This window comes from Corapipo altera, unplaced genomic scaffold (assembly GCF_003945725.1).
Source record: "Corapipo altera isolate COAL_440 unplaced genomic scaffold, ASM394572v1 23b, whole genome shotgun sequence".
NCBI classification, from domain to species: domain Eukaryota; kingdom Metazoa; phylum Chordata; class Aves; order Passeriformes; family Pipridae; genus Corapipo; species Corapipo altera.
The window spans coordinates 10120661-10136719 of NW_020884885.1; the positions used below are offsets into that span (position 1 = coordinate 10120661).

Genomic DNA, 16059 nt, shown 5'->3' on the forward strand with positions numbered 1-16059 from the left:
GCGGGTACAGGCGCGGTCAGGAACCGCCGCCCTCCCGGCCCGGCCCGCCCCGGGCGCCCCCTGTGCTCACGGTCGCTGCGTGCGGCCGCGGCGCTCGTCCGGCCCTAGGCACGGCCCGGCCCGGCGCGGCGCGGCCCCGGCGCCGATGGGGGTGGCGGAGGCGCTGGGCGCCGGCGCGGCGCGGCTGCTCTTCTACCCCTCGCTGCTGTACACGGCGGCGCGGGCGCGGCTGCCGGGGTCTCGCCGGCCCTGGTTCCACCGCATCGACGAGGCCGTGCTGCTCGGGGCGCTGCCGCTGCGGGGGCGCAGCCGCCGGGTAAGGCGGGCGGGCGGCCGGGCCGGGCCGGGCCGGGAGGGCGGCGGTTCCTGACCGCGCCTGTACCCGCAGATGGTGGCGGAGGAGAACGTGCGCGCCGTGGTCACCCTCACCGAGAACTACGAGACCCGCTTCTTCTGCTGTTCCCCACAGGTGAGCCCGGGCATTGCCTATGACCCCTGGACAGGTCTCTTGACGCTCCGTCGGTCCTGGCGCAGCGAGGCTTTATCCGCCTCCTGCCGCGTTCCCGGCAGCGACCGCCAAGTCCTGTGACAGCAAAGACGTGACTTCTCGCACCTTAAAAACTTACTTTACTTACAAACCACTAAAACGTGAGGATGCGAGTGAACTGTTACAGCTGCAGTGGCGGGGAGGGACGGGGAGCATTGAATCCACGTACACCACTATACAGGAATGCCTTTTGTTTTGGGAAGAGATCCCAACTCCCCTCTTTTCCTTTAGCTGAAATACATCTTTTCAGTTCCCTTTAACTACTCATTTCTGACGGTCAGCACTAAACTTCTCATACATCTGATTTAAAGGATTGACATTCAAAGTCTGTTTACAGTCCCACTGAGTTTCTCAACTGTCTGAACAGGTTTTGGGTTTCTTTCAGGGAAAAAAAAACCCAGAAAATTAACTGACCAAATCTGCTATGTCCATTTCAGGAATGGGAGGCAATGGGAGTGGAGCAACTGTGTCTCAGCACTGTGGATCTAACTGGAGTCCCCACCTTGGAAAACCTCCACAAGGGCGTTGACTTCATCCTGAAACATCGAGCCTGCGGTAACACTGTCTATGTGCACTGCAAGGCAGGACGCTCCCGCAGTGCCACCATGGTAGCAGCATATTTAATTCAAGTAAGGAGTCTATGCTAAATGGGGTTTACTTTCATACAGTCTAGGCAAAAGCAGACAACCTTTATAGTTTGCTCTTGCTCAAGAAACCTGAGCATGTACAGGTTCATTAATATTCCATGATTTTACAAAGTTTGTACACCTATTTTAAGAGAGGCCTCAAACTCACCTTGCTGTTTTGAATGATTTTGCTGTTCTTAATTCTTTCTATGGAGAAACAGATTGAGGTGGGAATAACAAGTCACTCGTGAGGATAGGTTCACGGAGCAGATAAAACACCCATTTTTGTTCAGATTTTCTCCTTGGTTCACTGAAATGGTGAGCCTTCCTATGCTTTTCAATAAATACAATTAATGATCAAGAGAACTGACTTTGGTTTTCTGAGTTCCTCTACTGACCCAACTGGGTAAGCCAGCCCTAAGAACAAAATTCTGCCCGTGGATTCTTCTGTCGGTGTTTTTAAGTGCTCCCTGGAAAACTTTCCACTAGTGCTGAAGGGAAAATTTTCTCACTAAGTGCTGAAGTGCAACATGAGTACCAGTAAAGTTTTTTAAAAATTTAAAAATGCAAGCTGCACTTTTGCTCCAGTCTGGTGGGACTAGGACAGGAACCTATTCACAACATGAAGGAAGAGTAAGTGAGACAGAAATTGAAGGGCCCAGGCAGCAACCATCCCTCTTTAACCGAGGGACTCATTTCATGAATGATTCCATGACATTCAGGATTCTCTGAGAGGAACATGAAGTAAACAGAAGGGGCGAAGCAGTAAGTTTTCTAACACCTCTAATGTTGCCTATAGCCTCTGGGAAGGTTCCATTAAATGGTGCAGGGATGGAATGGATTTTCACTTGCTGGGTTTCTGCCTTTTCAGCTGCATCACTGGAGCCCTCAGGAAGCAATTCAGGCCATTGCCAAGATTCGTCCCCACATCCTCATTCGACACAAGCAAGTCCAGGTCCTGGAGAAATTTCACAGGAACATGATCACTGGGACAGCTGCATAATGTCAGTAAGAACTACCAAAATCCCCATCTCAGCTGCTTTAAAAAAATGTTTTTATGATCTAATCAAGGCTTAAGTGTTGTTCTTCTTGACCAACAATAAAGAAGTTTTTACATAAACTACAGTAAAGGGGAAATTGGGCTGTTTCATTAAAGCTTTCTTTTCCTGTTGTTAATACCTTAGTTCTCTTGGAGCCTCATAGTTCTTTTCCAGATATCAGTGCTCAGCTGAACTGGAAATCCACAGGAAGGTGAAAATATTTGTATTTGAAGCAAAGGAAAAAAAAATACCTTTGTCTCAACAGAGACTTTATTCAGATTCTTACCCAAAGGGTTACAGTGCCAACAGAGATGGGTAGTAGGAAGTGGTCTTAATTCTGTCTTTCACCAACACTATGTTATAATTACAGGTGGGGATTCCCTGTACAGTAAAGGAAGCCAGTGTCTAAAAATTATCTCCTTCTTTATGCTAGGTGATGACAGAGCAGTAAGCAAGTACCCAGTTAGTTACCACTCCTCTAGGAGAAGTGCTGAATGCAACCTACTTAAGGTCCTAGGGTCAGCTCTGGAGTCTGTCTGCCATGCCCTCCTTCTGCAATAGGACATAGGAATGTTTAAATGGGGATATTCCTGGGGCTACAGTGCACATCTAGCTCTGTGACTGACATGGCAGCAACACATGGGCTCCTAGGCAGTTAAAACTAGCAGCCTGGGCCAAGGAAGATGTTGTCCATATGCCACAGGATTTGTTATTTGTAGATTGGTTCCAGGCTAAAATAGCCATTTGCTGCAGTTTGTGCCTCAAACACAAGCAGCTTATCATCAAGGAATCAAAGTAATGGCATTTAGTTCATCTGAATCTAAAGTACAAGAGTTCAATAAAGTTCAATAGTGCTATGTAAAAGAATAGGCCCACAATCAGAAAGCCTGTACTTCCTCTGCACAGGTACAGAGAATGGGGTCTTTACTGGATGTTGTGAGCTTGTGGTAATTGGGACTGGTGCTGAGGGTGGTAGGTGTCTCCAAGCTGCACAGCAGGACACTGTTGCTGCCCTTTCTATCACTGGCCTGTTTTTCCTGCTTAGGCCAGGACAAACTGCAGGTTAGTGAGCAGCACCTTGATGCCACTCGTGACTGTTACAACAGAGGTGGCTGGGTTAAGTTTAAAAGTATTTGCATCACCCTTTTTATAGCGGTCACGAAAGACATAGATGCTGCCATTGCAGCTGGCAATTTTCCAGAGGGATGGTACTGAACTCCAGGCATCTGGGAGGCATAGCCGGGTGAAGCTATCCAGTAGGGGATTATAGCATAGCAGTGAATCCCCCTCAGCGACAATGAACACCACGTCCTTGTGCACAGCAGCGTGCATGCGCCCCGCAAAAGGCAGCACGTACGGCTTCACGTGGCATTTCTCTGTGTTGGTATCGTAGCACTGAATTAGCCGAGAGGGCTTGGTGAAGAAGTCCAAGTCATTTTCCTCCCCACCCAGCAGGTAAATGACACCATTAAGGTTTACACCTGCAGCTCCAGAGACTGCCACTTCCAACTGGCTGGTCTCTGTCCAGACGTTGTCTCGTACTCTGTAATATATGACAGCATTAGAGAGAGTGTCCTGTAGAGTTTTCCCCCCTAGTGAATATATTGCATCCTTGCTTGGCACAGAGACGAGGGTGTGTTGGAGCCGGTCACGGGGCAGAGGGGCACACCATTCCCAGTCTATGGTCGCATTGTTGCATTTCCACATGCGTCGTGGAATGGAGCCACCAACAACATATAGGTCACTACCGTGCTTGCAGGCTGCGGTGATCTGGTGACACAAGCTGTTCTGGCCACTCACACTAATGGAGTCATCGTCAGCACAGTGTAGAGAGACAGCGAGCGAATGTGTACGTGATGACTCCTTTCCAATCAGGTAGATGTGAACATTTTCTCCAATCACCTGAGAGAAAGGAGAATTAGATCTGTTTACACAAACATCACTGGATTTTTCAGCTTAGGACCCATCTGTGGGTCTGAGGTATAAAACCTTTTTTCCCAGTCTTGCCACCCTACAGCATTCAGGACTCAGAGCCTCAAGGCCCTTTTCAAGATACCAGCCATATCTGACAGCAAAATAGCCAGAGACATCACTGGAACCCTAGTAGTGTTTATGGTTTAGATAAGGGACAGTTACATCACTGATGGAGTACAGTTATTTTAAGGGGAATGCCAAATGTAGATTTCTGAACAGTCTCTTTGGTAACTGAGCATCGAGTTAAAGAAGGTATTTGTGGCATTGCTCCAATCACCACTGATATCAACATCAGGTTATATTAAAAAAAGCTGTCAGTGAGGTTGCTATTTATGACAATGAAAGTATTCTCTCACAAGCACCATGAATTTCAACAGCATTTATGTTTTGCAACTTTGAAGTCACACCTGTGAGCAGAATATCCTGCCCTGGGAAGTGTGAAACCAGCAAGTGCTACACCAGCCCCAGAACAGAAGGTCTTTTTATACCTTCAGACTTGATCGCAGAGTCTCTGAAAAGCCGGCTCTCTCCTCCTTGTTGAAGTTGATCCAGGTTTCTATGGCAACCGTTGGATTCTGAGAACATGGAACGCCATCTGCAGTTCAGGGACAGAAAGGCATTTATGATATCTAGACAAAGGTGTGTGTACTCAGAATCATCCTTTCCCTGCGATGGCCTTCCCCCACTCCCACCAAACTCTACTTTCTAGAGAGGAAAAATTGATACAGAGATTTATAGGTTTTGGCAGGTATGATCAGCACTGGCAGCCAGACAACGACATGAAATTAGTCTGGATAAATATCAGAAGACAGAGCTGCCAGATCTTAAGAGCTTTGGATGAGTTACAACAAAGGAACCTATGTCCAAGAGAAAGAGGGCACGAAGGAGAATTTACATGCTGTGTGTTGATGACAACTATTTTCTTATTTAATCATTTAGGCAAAAAGATTCTCTTATTCAGAATCTCAGCACCTGCCTTTCTTTCTGGCTGGTCCTAGAAACCTATCTAGCAAAAGTCATCTGCAGAATGTGTCTGAGCCCTGTCAGACAGCTGACCTTCATGACTGAACATCTGGTGTTGCTGCTATCCTCTTAACATTTGGAAATCCCCAATGAGCTACTATAGCTTTTCTTAGCCATGTGACAGTAGGAAACACTCAACAGATTGCATCAGATTTCAATCTGTCTCCAGACATAATTGGAAGTTTTGGTTAAGCCACACACTATTGCATCATCATCGTGATCATTGTCAGTACATTACCTAGAAGATTTTAAGTATTTCCTTCCAGTTTGCAAGCAATTATGCCTGTATTCACTGAGAAGTTTCCCCATGAAGGCTCTCTGATTTTGTAGTCTGTTCTCATGACAAACCCCGAATTCAATGATGCTGAAGGCACCAGACAAATTCCAACTCTTTTCTCTATATTGGAAGGGAGGAGACAAAGCATGGCACAAAACCAGGTATTTTAACTCTATTTATTAGTAAAAGGGATTTCCATAAGCCAACCATCACATGTAGTGATTAAATGGAAAAAACTTGGATTTTGAAATTGGTCCTAGAGTGCAACAAAAGCTCAACTTCATAAGTTACTGTTTTATTAAATAAATTTTAATCCTTGCTACTAATAACTTCCTCTAATTCTTCATTAACTAAACAAAGACGCAGGAAATGCAAAAGCAAAGGATTTTCCCTACCAGCAGGAGTGTATTTCAGATTTAAATCCATTTTATGAGCTAAGTTGCAGCATAAATATTGAGTAATGTGATTCTATATATGGAAATAGATGATGCATGGAAAAAAAGTTTTATTGAGCAATTATTTTAATTTAGGACCACCACAAATTTAGGTCCATAGTCCTAAAACTATGATTACTATGTGGAATCCCTAAGAACTTAAAGGTGATTGACCTCTAGAGTTTTATTTCATGATTTGAGAGGGATTTTTTAATAAACTCAATGGCTCTTTAAAAATTTTAGCTAGATACTTATCAAAATTACTCTAATTTTATCATATTTTTGAGCTATCAGTACATATACTCAATAGTTTTTTTATTGAAAATTTCTTTAGATGTAATAGAGATAATATAAGGCAATAGCTGTAAAGACTCTCATATGCATAGCATCAACTCCAAAGGCTATTTTAAGCCTTATGGACAGATTTGCCAGTATTCCAAAGAAGACAGTCATGGTAGGTTTATTGTTGTAACAGCACATAAAACCCATGATGCACGGAGCAGTTATTTACTCATTTACAAAGAGTAATTAAAGCAAGGAAGGGGCATATTTGAATGTGTGAGCTGTTTCTACATTCCTGCTTCCTCTAGCAATGATACATAAATGCACAAAAATTGAGTTGTGACTGCATCCTGGAGGGGTAACCAAGTACTGGCTGTACCTACTAGGGCAGCAGATGACCTTCAAGGATTGGTGCAAGCCAGACTAAGTTTATGTGTTGACACATCCTTCACAACACTGAGTCATTGCACCCATTACTGTGGAAGGCTATTACCTTTACAAGAAGGATAGTTGCTGTATTATCTAAGACACTACAATGCCTCTGTTTCAGTCAGCTGAGTGGCTAGCCTAAATAATCCTAACAATTATATACAATTGTAAATAACACCAACATATTCTAAAAATATGGGTTGTGCTCAAGCCTTCTTACAAACGTTGAGTTATTGCATTACCATGTTAAATGATTATGAACTAAAATGGGAAAAAAAGACTTTCATAAGATGTTTATTTTGGGTAAGGTTTCTTTGTTTTAATGCAAACAAAACTCCAACAAATTTTTGGAATTTATGTTTCAAAACCTGTAATACTTCTAACCTGTTGACTCAGGAACTGCTGGGAACTACCAGCATCCTCTATGACCCTTTTCTACAGCTTAGATGTTTCATGTCCAGTAGCAACAGCTTTGGTTTTTTTCTGATTAAGTTATCCAGAATGTTTTGCTTTGCTTTGCTTAGCTAAGTCTCTGAGTACACTGCAATTATGAAAGCTTGGATCTTTCCATTTATTTCATTCAATCCCTGATAGACTCTCTGAAAGTCTCTTTCTACATCCACATCCTGGCTAGTTTCAAGAACTCCTTACCTGTAAGGATGTCTGTCAGTAGGCGGACAGGCAGGTGTAGGAACTCCTCTGTGTCTTGCAGCTGAGACAAATGTGACTTTGCACAGTGTTTTGCAGCTGTGTAGAGCTCCATGTCACTGTGTTGGTCTGCCAACCACATGACCTGCAGACAGTTTCTAACCTGCACCGTACGGGCCAGAAAACGGGAGCACTCTTCAAAAAGGGCAGTCAGCTGGTACATGTCTGCCACTTCATAGGTTTCCTGCAACTCCTCTGCCCTCAGCTTTACAGTTCCATGGTAAATGTAGTCCACAAGAAGCTGAAAGACACTTTCGCTAACGTCCTGCAGCTCAATCACCCGGTTGTGGGCCTCCTTTAGGTTGGAAGTGAACATAGAACGAAAAAAGCAACTCTGAGCTGAGAGGACCAAGCGGTGCAGCTGGAATTCTTTGCCTTCCACTGATATTGTAACATCGGCAAAGAGCTCATCCTCCAAGCATAATTTCATAATACCCTGGGCCACACGGCCTGAGTGGGAGCGGTCAGTGAAGGTGTAGTTCACAAAGTAGTTTTCTTCTGCAGAGGAGCCTCCAGTCTCTTCTGATGAGTCCATGGTGCTGCACAGATCAGACCTCCAGCAATCTGTAAAATCACAATAATTATATGGCTTTTTCTCTACACTAACAAGATTATGCAGTACTTCAGGGTACAGGGAAAAATCAAACGTATTGGTAAGAGTCCAGCATATTTCAGACTGAATATAAATAGCACAGTCAGAAACTTCTGCTTGAGCTTCAGAATCTCAAACAACAAATGAGAAGTTGGCATAATTAAAATTATAATATATACCAAACTTCCAGTACAGTGAGCATCACATCCCAGCAGAGCTGGGAGACGTGCATATCTTTTCACCACTCATTTCACTGACACAAAGAAATGCATCAATAGTTATTCAAGTGGAAAGTCCAGCAACTGCCCTAGGAAACTTGTAAAGCCGAAAAAAAAAGTGGCAGCAGCATAGCTGGACTAGATGTAAAAAGGATTACAATACTGTACTAACAAAGAGCACAAGCAGCACCTCATATCATTAGTATAATTACCATCCAAACCCAACATGATTAATCTGCACAGTGTTATCAAGTAAGGTGAACTTGTTTTTACCAAAAAGATGCGTGAGAAGTTTGCCAGACGTAACCACCAGTCCTTCAAGCTAACCAAATGAGACAACTAATGGTTATACTCTGCTTGTTAATGTGCCAGGCACCTTCAGCATGCAAAACAACATGTTAGATGTTGTTAGTCACTGTTTCTCAAGCAGAAAGGGGAATAAAATTTAAAGAAAACACCTCTTAGTAGGTACTACAGATGTTTGCAGAGTTCCAGGTAGTTTATGGGACAAAAAAAGCTTCTGGAAATGAGGACTGCTATAGGAAGGAGCTCTTTTTTAACTTGGCTCTTGACAGCATTAAGAACAAATAGTTGCCCACCTGCATTCGCTTTAAACTTATTTTTACAACTGAACTATTAGCCATGGTGGCTGATATCACAAATTTCTTCAGTCAATACTGAACATGATTTCCAGTTCAATGTTTCCCAAAGATATGATTTTTCTCCAGGAGATTCATAGTGACTCTTCCATGATTTATTTTGTCAAACATGCATTTTCTTACAATAGCTCTGTTTGATACAGGACAGCTCCTAAGTTCTTTGCTCAAATTCAGTTCACAGAAAGTAATGTCTACATCCCTAATTGCCTGGACAAGTCTGTCCCATCTCTGGTGATGGCCTATCTTAATTATACCCTTACCACGATTTTACAGTAGTTCTGGTCTGTCTGAAAAATACCTATACATTAGTCTGTAAGAGACTGAGGAACTTCAATTAGCACAGTACACATCAGTACTATTTTTTCCAGCTTTAGCAAGTATGAGCCTATCCTGCAAATTAGCTTCTACTTCCGTTAAAGCTCTTTATCCTTACAGTCAAAGTGCTCAGAAGATAAATCCAGAATGCTGAAGAGATAACAAAGTGCACGAGGATATAGAGGGATGAACTACCCTGCCCTCTTGACACAACAGAACCAGCTTCCCACACTGCCCTCCAAAATCCCCAGAGGACTGGTACCAAGTCACAAAAGAAATGCCAACAGCAACTAAAGACTGCTGCAAATCTCACATCCTTCTTTGCAACACATGGTGTCTCTGATACAAAAGAAAAAGGTGTGGAGGATAGTTAAGTGTCCCATAAAGCCGAATCTTACACTCCGTGTATTCATGTGTATTCCATAGGCCAGGCTACTGGTGATAGCTGTGTAACCAACACCTGGCACACGTCCTTCACAGAATCACAGAATCTATTTAGTTGAGAGATCATCAAGTCAAACCTATGACCAAACACCACTGTGTCAACTAGACCATGGCAGCAAGTGCCACATCCAGTCTTTCCTTAAACACCTACCAGGGATGGTAACTCCATCAGCTCCCTCGACAGTCCTTTCCAATGTCCAATCACCTTTTCTGTGAAGAAATTCTTCCTAATTTCCAACCTGAACCACTCCTGGTGCAGTTTAAGCCTATATTCTCTCGAGCTGTCACTAATTACTCAGGAGGGGAGGCCGACTCCTACCTGGCTTACAACCTCCTTTCAGGTAGCTGTAGAGGGCTATAAGGTCACCCCTGAGCCTCCTTATCTCCAGGATAAACAACCTCAGCTCTCTCAGCTGCTTCTCATAGGACCTGTGCTCCAGGTTACTTTCTTCCTTGCTCCTGACAGGATCGCGGATGCCGCGGCAGCGCCCGGGATCGCGGAACTCAAACACGACCGACAACGACCTCGCGGTCCGGGGCGGGGAGAAGGCAGGAAGGAAGAAACGCTAATCCTCGGAGACGCGCAGACCCCCATCAGGCCCATGCTGGTGCCGTGCAAAGCGCCAGCGCGTTCCCTCGCCCCGCAGCGCTGGCTCAGCCCCGGGGGCTGCCGCCGCCCCCCGCCCTCCACGCCGCTCGCTGCCCCGTCCCCGGGCCGGCGGTCGCACTGCTCCCGCCCCGGCCCCGCAGCTCAGCACCCACCTGCGGCGCCTCCCTTCATGCCGCCGCCGCCCCGGGGTGCCCCAGCGGCTGCTCCTGCTCCTCACCCTGCGCCAGGCGCTGCCGGGCACTCGCCGCTCCCGCCCACCGACCCGGCGCCGTCCCCGGGAAGCGATTTGCTCGCTTCCGCCCCCGGGGGCAGCGCGGTGGCGGAGGTGCTTTCCGCTTCCGCCCCGTGCCCTTGCCCCTCCGTGTCCCGGCGGGATGTTGGCGGTGGCGGCGCGGGGCCTGGCGCGGGCCGCGTTACGAGGTGAGGCCGCCCGGGGCTCGGGGGCTGTCCCGGGGGGCGGCCGGGCCGGGCCGGGCCGGGCGGTTGGCGGCGGTCGGTGAGACGTGTCCGTTTCTCTCCGCAGCTGGCGCGGCACCGGCGGCGGCGCGGGCCCGGCTGGCGGGGAGCTCTGCCGGGGAGACTCGCCGTAAGTGCGGGGCCGGTTTGTTGGCGGGGGGCGGCGGGGAGCCCGAGGCGTGCGGCTGTGCCCCTGCCAGCCGCTGGCTCCGCGGGAGGGCGCTGAGCTGCCCCAAGGACGTTCCTGGGCGATAGAACCGCTTTAGTGTAGGGGAAGGGTGTCGGGAAAGGGTTGGGACCTGTCGCGCGTAAACCCCAATTTTGTGCAGAAAATGGGGTAACCCTGCTTTGGATTCCCGTGCTTGCCCTGGATTCCCATGTGCATCCTTTCTCGTGGGTCCACCTGTTCTTTCTGTATCTGGACAGGAGCTTCATAGTTCCTCGTTGCCCTGAATCTTGAGGGTTTGTAATCATACCGACAGTGAAGAAAACCCCCAGACAACAACCTGTTGTTTGTGTTTTAATTATGAGGAAGTTGCTTAGATGCTGGCAGATCAAACAACACCAGAAAACAAGATCCTTTCTAGACCCAGGTTGAATCACATGAGCAGTATCTAAGTTCATATTGTTCTGTCATTTCTGCCTTCCTCTTTTTCATCCTGTTACTTTCTTCTGTGTCATTTTTTTCGACTGTTCCTGCTCTGTTTAGAGTACACAAAAAAAATTCCATGTAATACTGACACAAATTTCGTTCCTTATCGAAGTGTCTAGTTCTGTGTTCTTTGTAGCACACTATGTTGTCAAAGTCCAGTCTCTGACAGACAGCTAGACTGGTTAAAGGGATTTTTAAGTCAGGGATGGGACTTGCTACTCTTTTTTCTGTAGCTTTCTGTATTCCCTATTGTAATCTTGAAGACTTTGTTTTTCTCTTCAGCTACTGTCAGACCAAAAAATGAAGTAGAACAGAAGCAGCTATGTGCTTTTGGGGAGTATGTGGCTGAGATTCTGCCCAAGTATATCCAGCAAGTACAGGTAGGTGCTGTTCAGAAATTGTTCTTGTGGCGGGACAGGGCCCAGTCAACGTACCACTTGCTTGTTAGCTGTTTTCAGAAGTTGTTCTGGGGAAGAAAAATTGTCAGAATTGCATGAAAATTTCTGCTATTATTAGACACCTTGTTCTGATGTAATTTTGTGTCTGCTGTACCACTTTGAGTATTCTGCTGGAATCAGCATAATGTTCAGTCCTGTTGGTGTTTGTACTCATGCCCTTCCCACTCACCATTCTGTTTTTGTCAGGTGACCTGTTTCAATGAGCTGGAACTTTTGATCCATCCAGATGGGATCATTCCAGTTCTGACCTTCCTTCGTGATCACACCAATGCCCAGTTCAAATCCTTGGCTGACTTGACTGCTGTTGATGTCCCATCTCGGCAGTATCGCTTTGAGGTAAGAACTGCTCATAGGTGCAGAACATAGAGGGTTTCACAAGTGCTGACGGCTGTGGGTACTGGTTGCAGCTCTGATCACTTTTTTTGGTTTCTGACAGTGAGAAGAAAATTCACTCTGAAATGCTGGGTTTTGTTTAATCTGTTAATCATGGAAGTAGTAGCAGAACTGATACTGCATGGGTTCTTAGTCTGGCTTTCCTTTCCTCACTCTGCTAAAAGTCTCTTTTTTTTTTCTTTTAATTTTTTTCCTTTGATTTCTTTTAGCTTTAGCAAATGTCTTCAGACTTCTTTCTGGCCAGTTGAGAATTGGTGCTCATCCTTTTTCCCTGTAGGCCCATCAACTGCTGTTGACACAAATGTTTTTCTTTAAATCCCATCAGTCTTTTTAACAATTTTCCTCTTAAAAAAAAAAAAAACAAACCCAAAGCAAAAAACCCCCCTATTTAGTTGTTTTAAAAACATTTCTTTAAAGTTAAGGCCAAATGGGAGATGAGGCAGATTTTCAGAAGGCTTTCAGAAGATTTTGGGCACTGAACTTTGACTGACTTTCAGTGTATACTGGAGATTTGGTTCCCACAGATGCTTTTGAACATATCACTGTATAGCTTTTCAGCTGCAGAAAAACCTCAGCTGCAAATAGAAAAAGAAAAGATACAGCTTTTGTGAAACTACAGACTTAGAATATTCTCTTCTCACCTACTATGAGAAAGCTTTGCCCACAGTATTGTTGCAAAAATGTTATTGTAATTTCACTTTCATCTGTAAAATTCGGTGTATTTCTTCTTCACCTTCTCCCACTGATAGTAATTGCACTAGTAATTGATAGCCATTTTCTTTGAGACAGACTATTGTCAAGCGTTTCTATCCCTTCAGTATTCTCTCTTTTAAGATTTAGTATCCCTCTTTACTTCAATTCTTCTTTATCAGTCATGCTTTCTAAATCTCACGTCATTTTTGTTACACTTCTAAGGACCAAAGTGATAAACTATTGGAAGCTCAGTTGTTATAGTGTCTTTTAGTGGCCAGCTCTAAAGTGGTGGATGTGATTCTGCTCATAAAGAATATTTGAAATAGTCTCTGTGTGGCTTTCCTTAGCCAGTGCTGTACTGCAGAGAGATCCATAAATGCCGTACAAGGCCAATGCTGCTTTTTATTCTGATTCAGATTGTGTACAATCTGCTGTCCCTGCGGTTCAACAGTCGGATCCGTGTAAAGACGTACACAGATGAGCTGACACCTGTTGACTCAGCAGTGTCTGTGCACAAGGCAGCAAACTGGTATGAGAGAGAGGTGAGTGCTGGTGTGCTTGGGTACAGTCTTTGTGGAGAGAGGCTGTATTTTCCTGATTAAACTGATTTCCCTGAGGGCCCTCAGGAAGAAAGAAGAGTTTCCTTCGCTGCCTTTTCAGAGTAGGGGATAAAAGAGTGATTGATTTGCTTTTGAATTAATTCTTGCATCAGTTTTGCTGGTGCTGTACAAAGCCAGGCACGTAACTGAAATTTTACGGACATCATACATGCAGCTTTTTGGCTTTTTTTTAATTTCAAATATCATTCAACTTACTTGGCTCCATTTCATTTAGGTTTGGGACATGTATGGTGTTTTCTTTGCCAACCACCCTGACCTAAGGCGAATCCTCACAGACTATGGGTTTGAGGGCCATCCCTTCCGGAAGGACTTCCCGCTCTCTGGTTACGTGGAGGTAGGAGATACAGTCATGTCTAAAGTTATCAAGTCTCTCTAATACTCTTATCTGAGTTTTCATACAAAGATGTGACTGCTTTACAGTCATTTGTCTGAAAGGTACTAAGGATGTTTCACTTGTGTGTATTCCAGAGGGGTTGTAGAGATCTCCTGCATGGAAATTTGAAGTATCACACAAAATATTATCCATAATAAGGCAGCCTAAGGCCAAAGACGTTGAGCAAATGTTATGTGCCATATAATATACCAAAGATACCTGTCAGGCAGAGAAAGTGCCTGAAATTCATTTAGCATGTTTTTTAGAAGATTAAAGTTTCCACTGCAAAACTGAACCTTTCTAGAGGGGTAAAGGACTGAATTGTTCTTATTTCATTTAGAACTTTACTTTGTTGAGGTTTTGTAGGCCCAGTTTATAAAACTAGTTGAACTGACTCTTGCGATTATCATTTACTTCTGTATGTCAAACCACAGGTGAAATGAGTGTTTGGTATCTGCCTAGTTTCAAATGATCGCCTTTCAGAAACAGACAACATTTTGTGCAGTTTTAAGACTGAGCTGAGTCTCAGGAGGAAACAGTGAGGTTCTTTAAGCAACAGAATTGCAGAAGTGAAGACCAGGCAGCAACTCCTGAGCTGGGGTTTGGAGATTTGGGCTAACACTGTGAGGATAAAGCAAGCCAATCACAAGAGTCTGGTACTCACCTGCATTTCATCCCATTTGTAATCTTTTCCCCATGTTCTGAGTGTTATGCTAAAAATTAGAACAACTAAAACCAAACGAATGCCATATTATAAGGATTCATGAGTGTAGTCTCAGCTATGCCAGGCCCAGTCACCTTATTTCAGTGACTCAGGAGAAATTCCTTTGTCATATGACAAACTAAAAGTGTTATTCCATGTGAACTTCGTCTGGACTGTTAGGCTGAGCACTCCTAATTCTAGGTGGTTAGTCTTGACACCTGAGGTGCATGGTAGCAAAGAGGAGTGTTTTCCTGGAGAGTCCAGATATTTTAGTAGCATATGGAGGGTTCTTGTTTAGTAATGGGGAGAACTGAAGCTGTGGCAGAGGCCTGTGGGCTATCCATGGCATAAGGAGTAGAATTCCCTGCACTGGAGGGTGGTGTGGGTCCTGACTGTGTACGGCTCATCACAGATGCTATTGGGACTGGGTGAAAATGACTGGTTGTGTCCTTTGCACTGTTCTAGGTGCGATATGATGATGAAGTGAAACGGGTAGTGGCAGAGCCTGTGGAGCTGTCTCAGGAATTTCGCAAGTTTGATCTGAATAGTCCATGGGAGGCATTTCCTGCCTATCGTGCAGCTCCAGAACCCCTGAAAATAGAAGCAGGAGCCAAGAAAGAAGACGCAAAATAGCAGCAGAACAGAGTGGATGCCCAGCATCACCCTTTCTGTTCTAACATAGTATTTATAATAATAAAAATTGATATGAGATACTTACTTGGCGTGATCTCATGAATAATGTTTTCCAGCTAGATGAAAAGCACAAGGTGAGGGAATGCTCACTTACAATCCTGATAATCCAACCAGTAGATGTTTATCTGGTGCTTTGAGTTGTAAAATGCTCTATTTGTCTTTTTGGTTTGCAAATTGAATGGAGTGCAGGCATTCCCTGTGGCTAAGGTATTCTGTATACACTACTGCTAGCAGTCCTTGCAGGCATAAGTCATAACCTGAGTGCTTGCTAGGAAACTGTACTGAAGCAACTGTGGAGCTTAAGCAGTGGGACAGCAGTATCTTAGCTTTCCAGGATGGGTGTTGGGAGAATGGTGATAATATGGCAAACATGCAAAGCTTTTATGAATTATTATAATGCAGTTCTTATTAGGACAACACAAATACACCTGGATCCAGACCAAAACAATTATGGAAATCTCTGTGTTATTTCCATGGAAATTAGGTCAGTCCCTTTTCTCCAGACAGGAATTGCAGATAACCTCTGATTTGACACTCCCTCATGGTGGGTTTTTGTTCACAGTCAAGCAGTCTTTACTTTCTTCCAATGTCTTCAGACTGTGCTTCTTTTCTGCAGCCAAAAATATCTTCCCTGTCTCATAGACAAGAGTCTGTGCCTTTTTGTCACTATTCCAATTATTTTGAGCTTAATGATATAATAGCATTAACACTTTCTTTGCTTTTATGGAAAATCTCAGTTTTCTCCAAAAAAGCTGGAAGTACACTGTAGTTCATTGACAGTCATCAATTCATAATGTCCCTTGTCCTTGGTCTGGAAAACGCACAGTGCAGTTCTGCATC

General features: G+C 44.7%; 3 protein-coding genes and 1 long non-coding RNA gene across 4 annotated transcripts; 3 read left to right on the plus strand and 1 right to left on the minus strand.

Annotated features, from left to right (window-relative positions):
• Positions 1 to 116: 116 nt before the first annotated feature.
• On the plus strand, positions 117 to 2306 carry PTPMT1 (protein tyrosine phosphatase, mitochondrial 1). Its single transcript, XM_027642127.1, has 4 exons — positions 117 to 316; positions 389 to 469; positions 985 to 1176; positions 2045 to 2306. The coding sequence occupies exons 1-4, from the start codon at positions 146 to 148 to the stop codon at positions 2174 to 2176; spliced, it is 576 nt and encodes a 191-aa protein (XP_027497928.1). The 5' UTR covers positions 117 to 145; the 3' UTR covers positions 2177 to 2306.
• Positions 2307 to 2461: 155 nt separating this feature from the next.
• On the minus strand, positions 2462 to 10448 carry KBTBD4 (kelch repeat and BTB domain containing 4). The gene is made up of 4 exons (XM_027642124.1): positions 10331 to 10448; positions 7284 to 7904; positions 4676 to 4782; positions 2462 to 4115 (listed from the first exon to the last, which is right to left on the minus strand). The coding sequence occupies exons 1-4, from the start codon at positions 10347 to 10349 to the stop codon at positions 3255 to 3257; spliced, it is 1608 nt and encodes a 535-aa protein (XP_027497925.1). The 5' UTR covers positions 10350 to 10448; the 3' UTR covers positions 2462 to 3254.
• Positions 4778 to 9449, plus strand: LOC113946598. The gene is made up of 3 exons (XR_003527478.1): positions 4778 to 4826; positions 5477 to 5648; positions 9251 to 9449. It is a non-coding gene; the product is annotated as an uncharacterized LOC113946598 (long non-coding RNA).
• Positions 10449 to 10481: 33 nt separating the features above from the next.
• NDUFS3 (NADH:ubiquinone oxidoreductase core subunit S3) lies at positions 10482 to 15239 on the plus strand. Its single transcript, XM_027642125.1, has 7 exons — positions 10482 to 10598; positions 10702 to 10764; positions 11569 to 11666; positions 11931 to 12080; positions 13247 to 13372; positions 13665 to 13784; positions 14992 to 15239. Exons 1-7 carry the CDS (start codon positions 10553 to 10555, stop codon positions 15157 to 15159), a joined length of 771 nt encoding a protein of 256 aa, XP_027497926.1. The 5' UTR covers positions 10482 to 10552; the 3' UTR covers positions 15160 to 15239.
• The last annotated feature ends 820 nt before the right edge of the window (positions 15240 to 16059 follow it).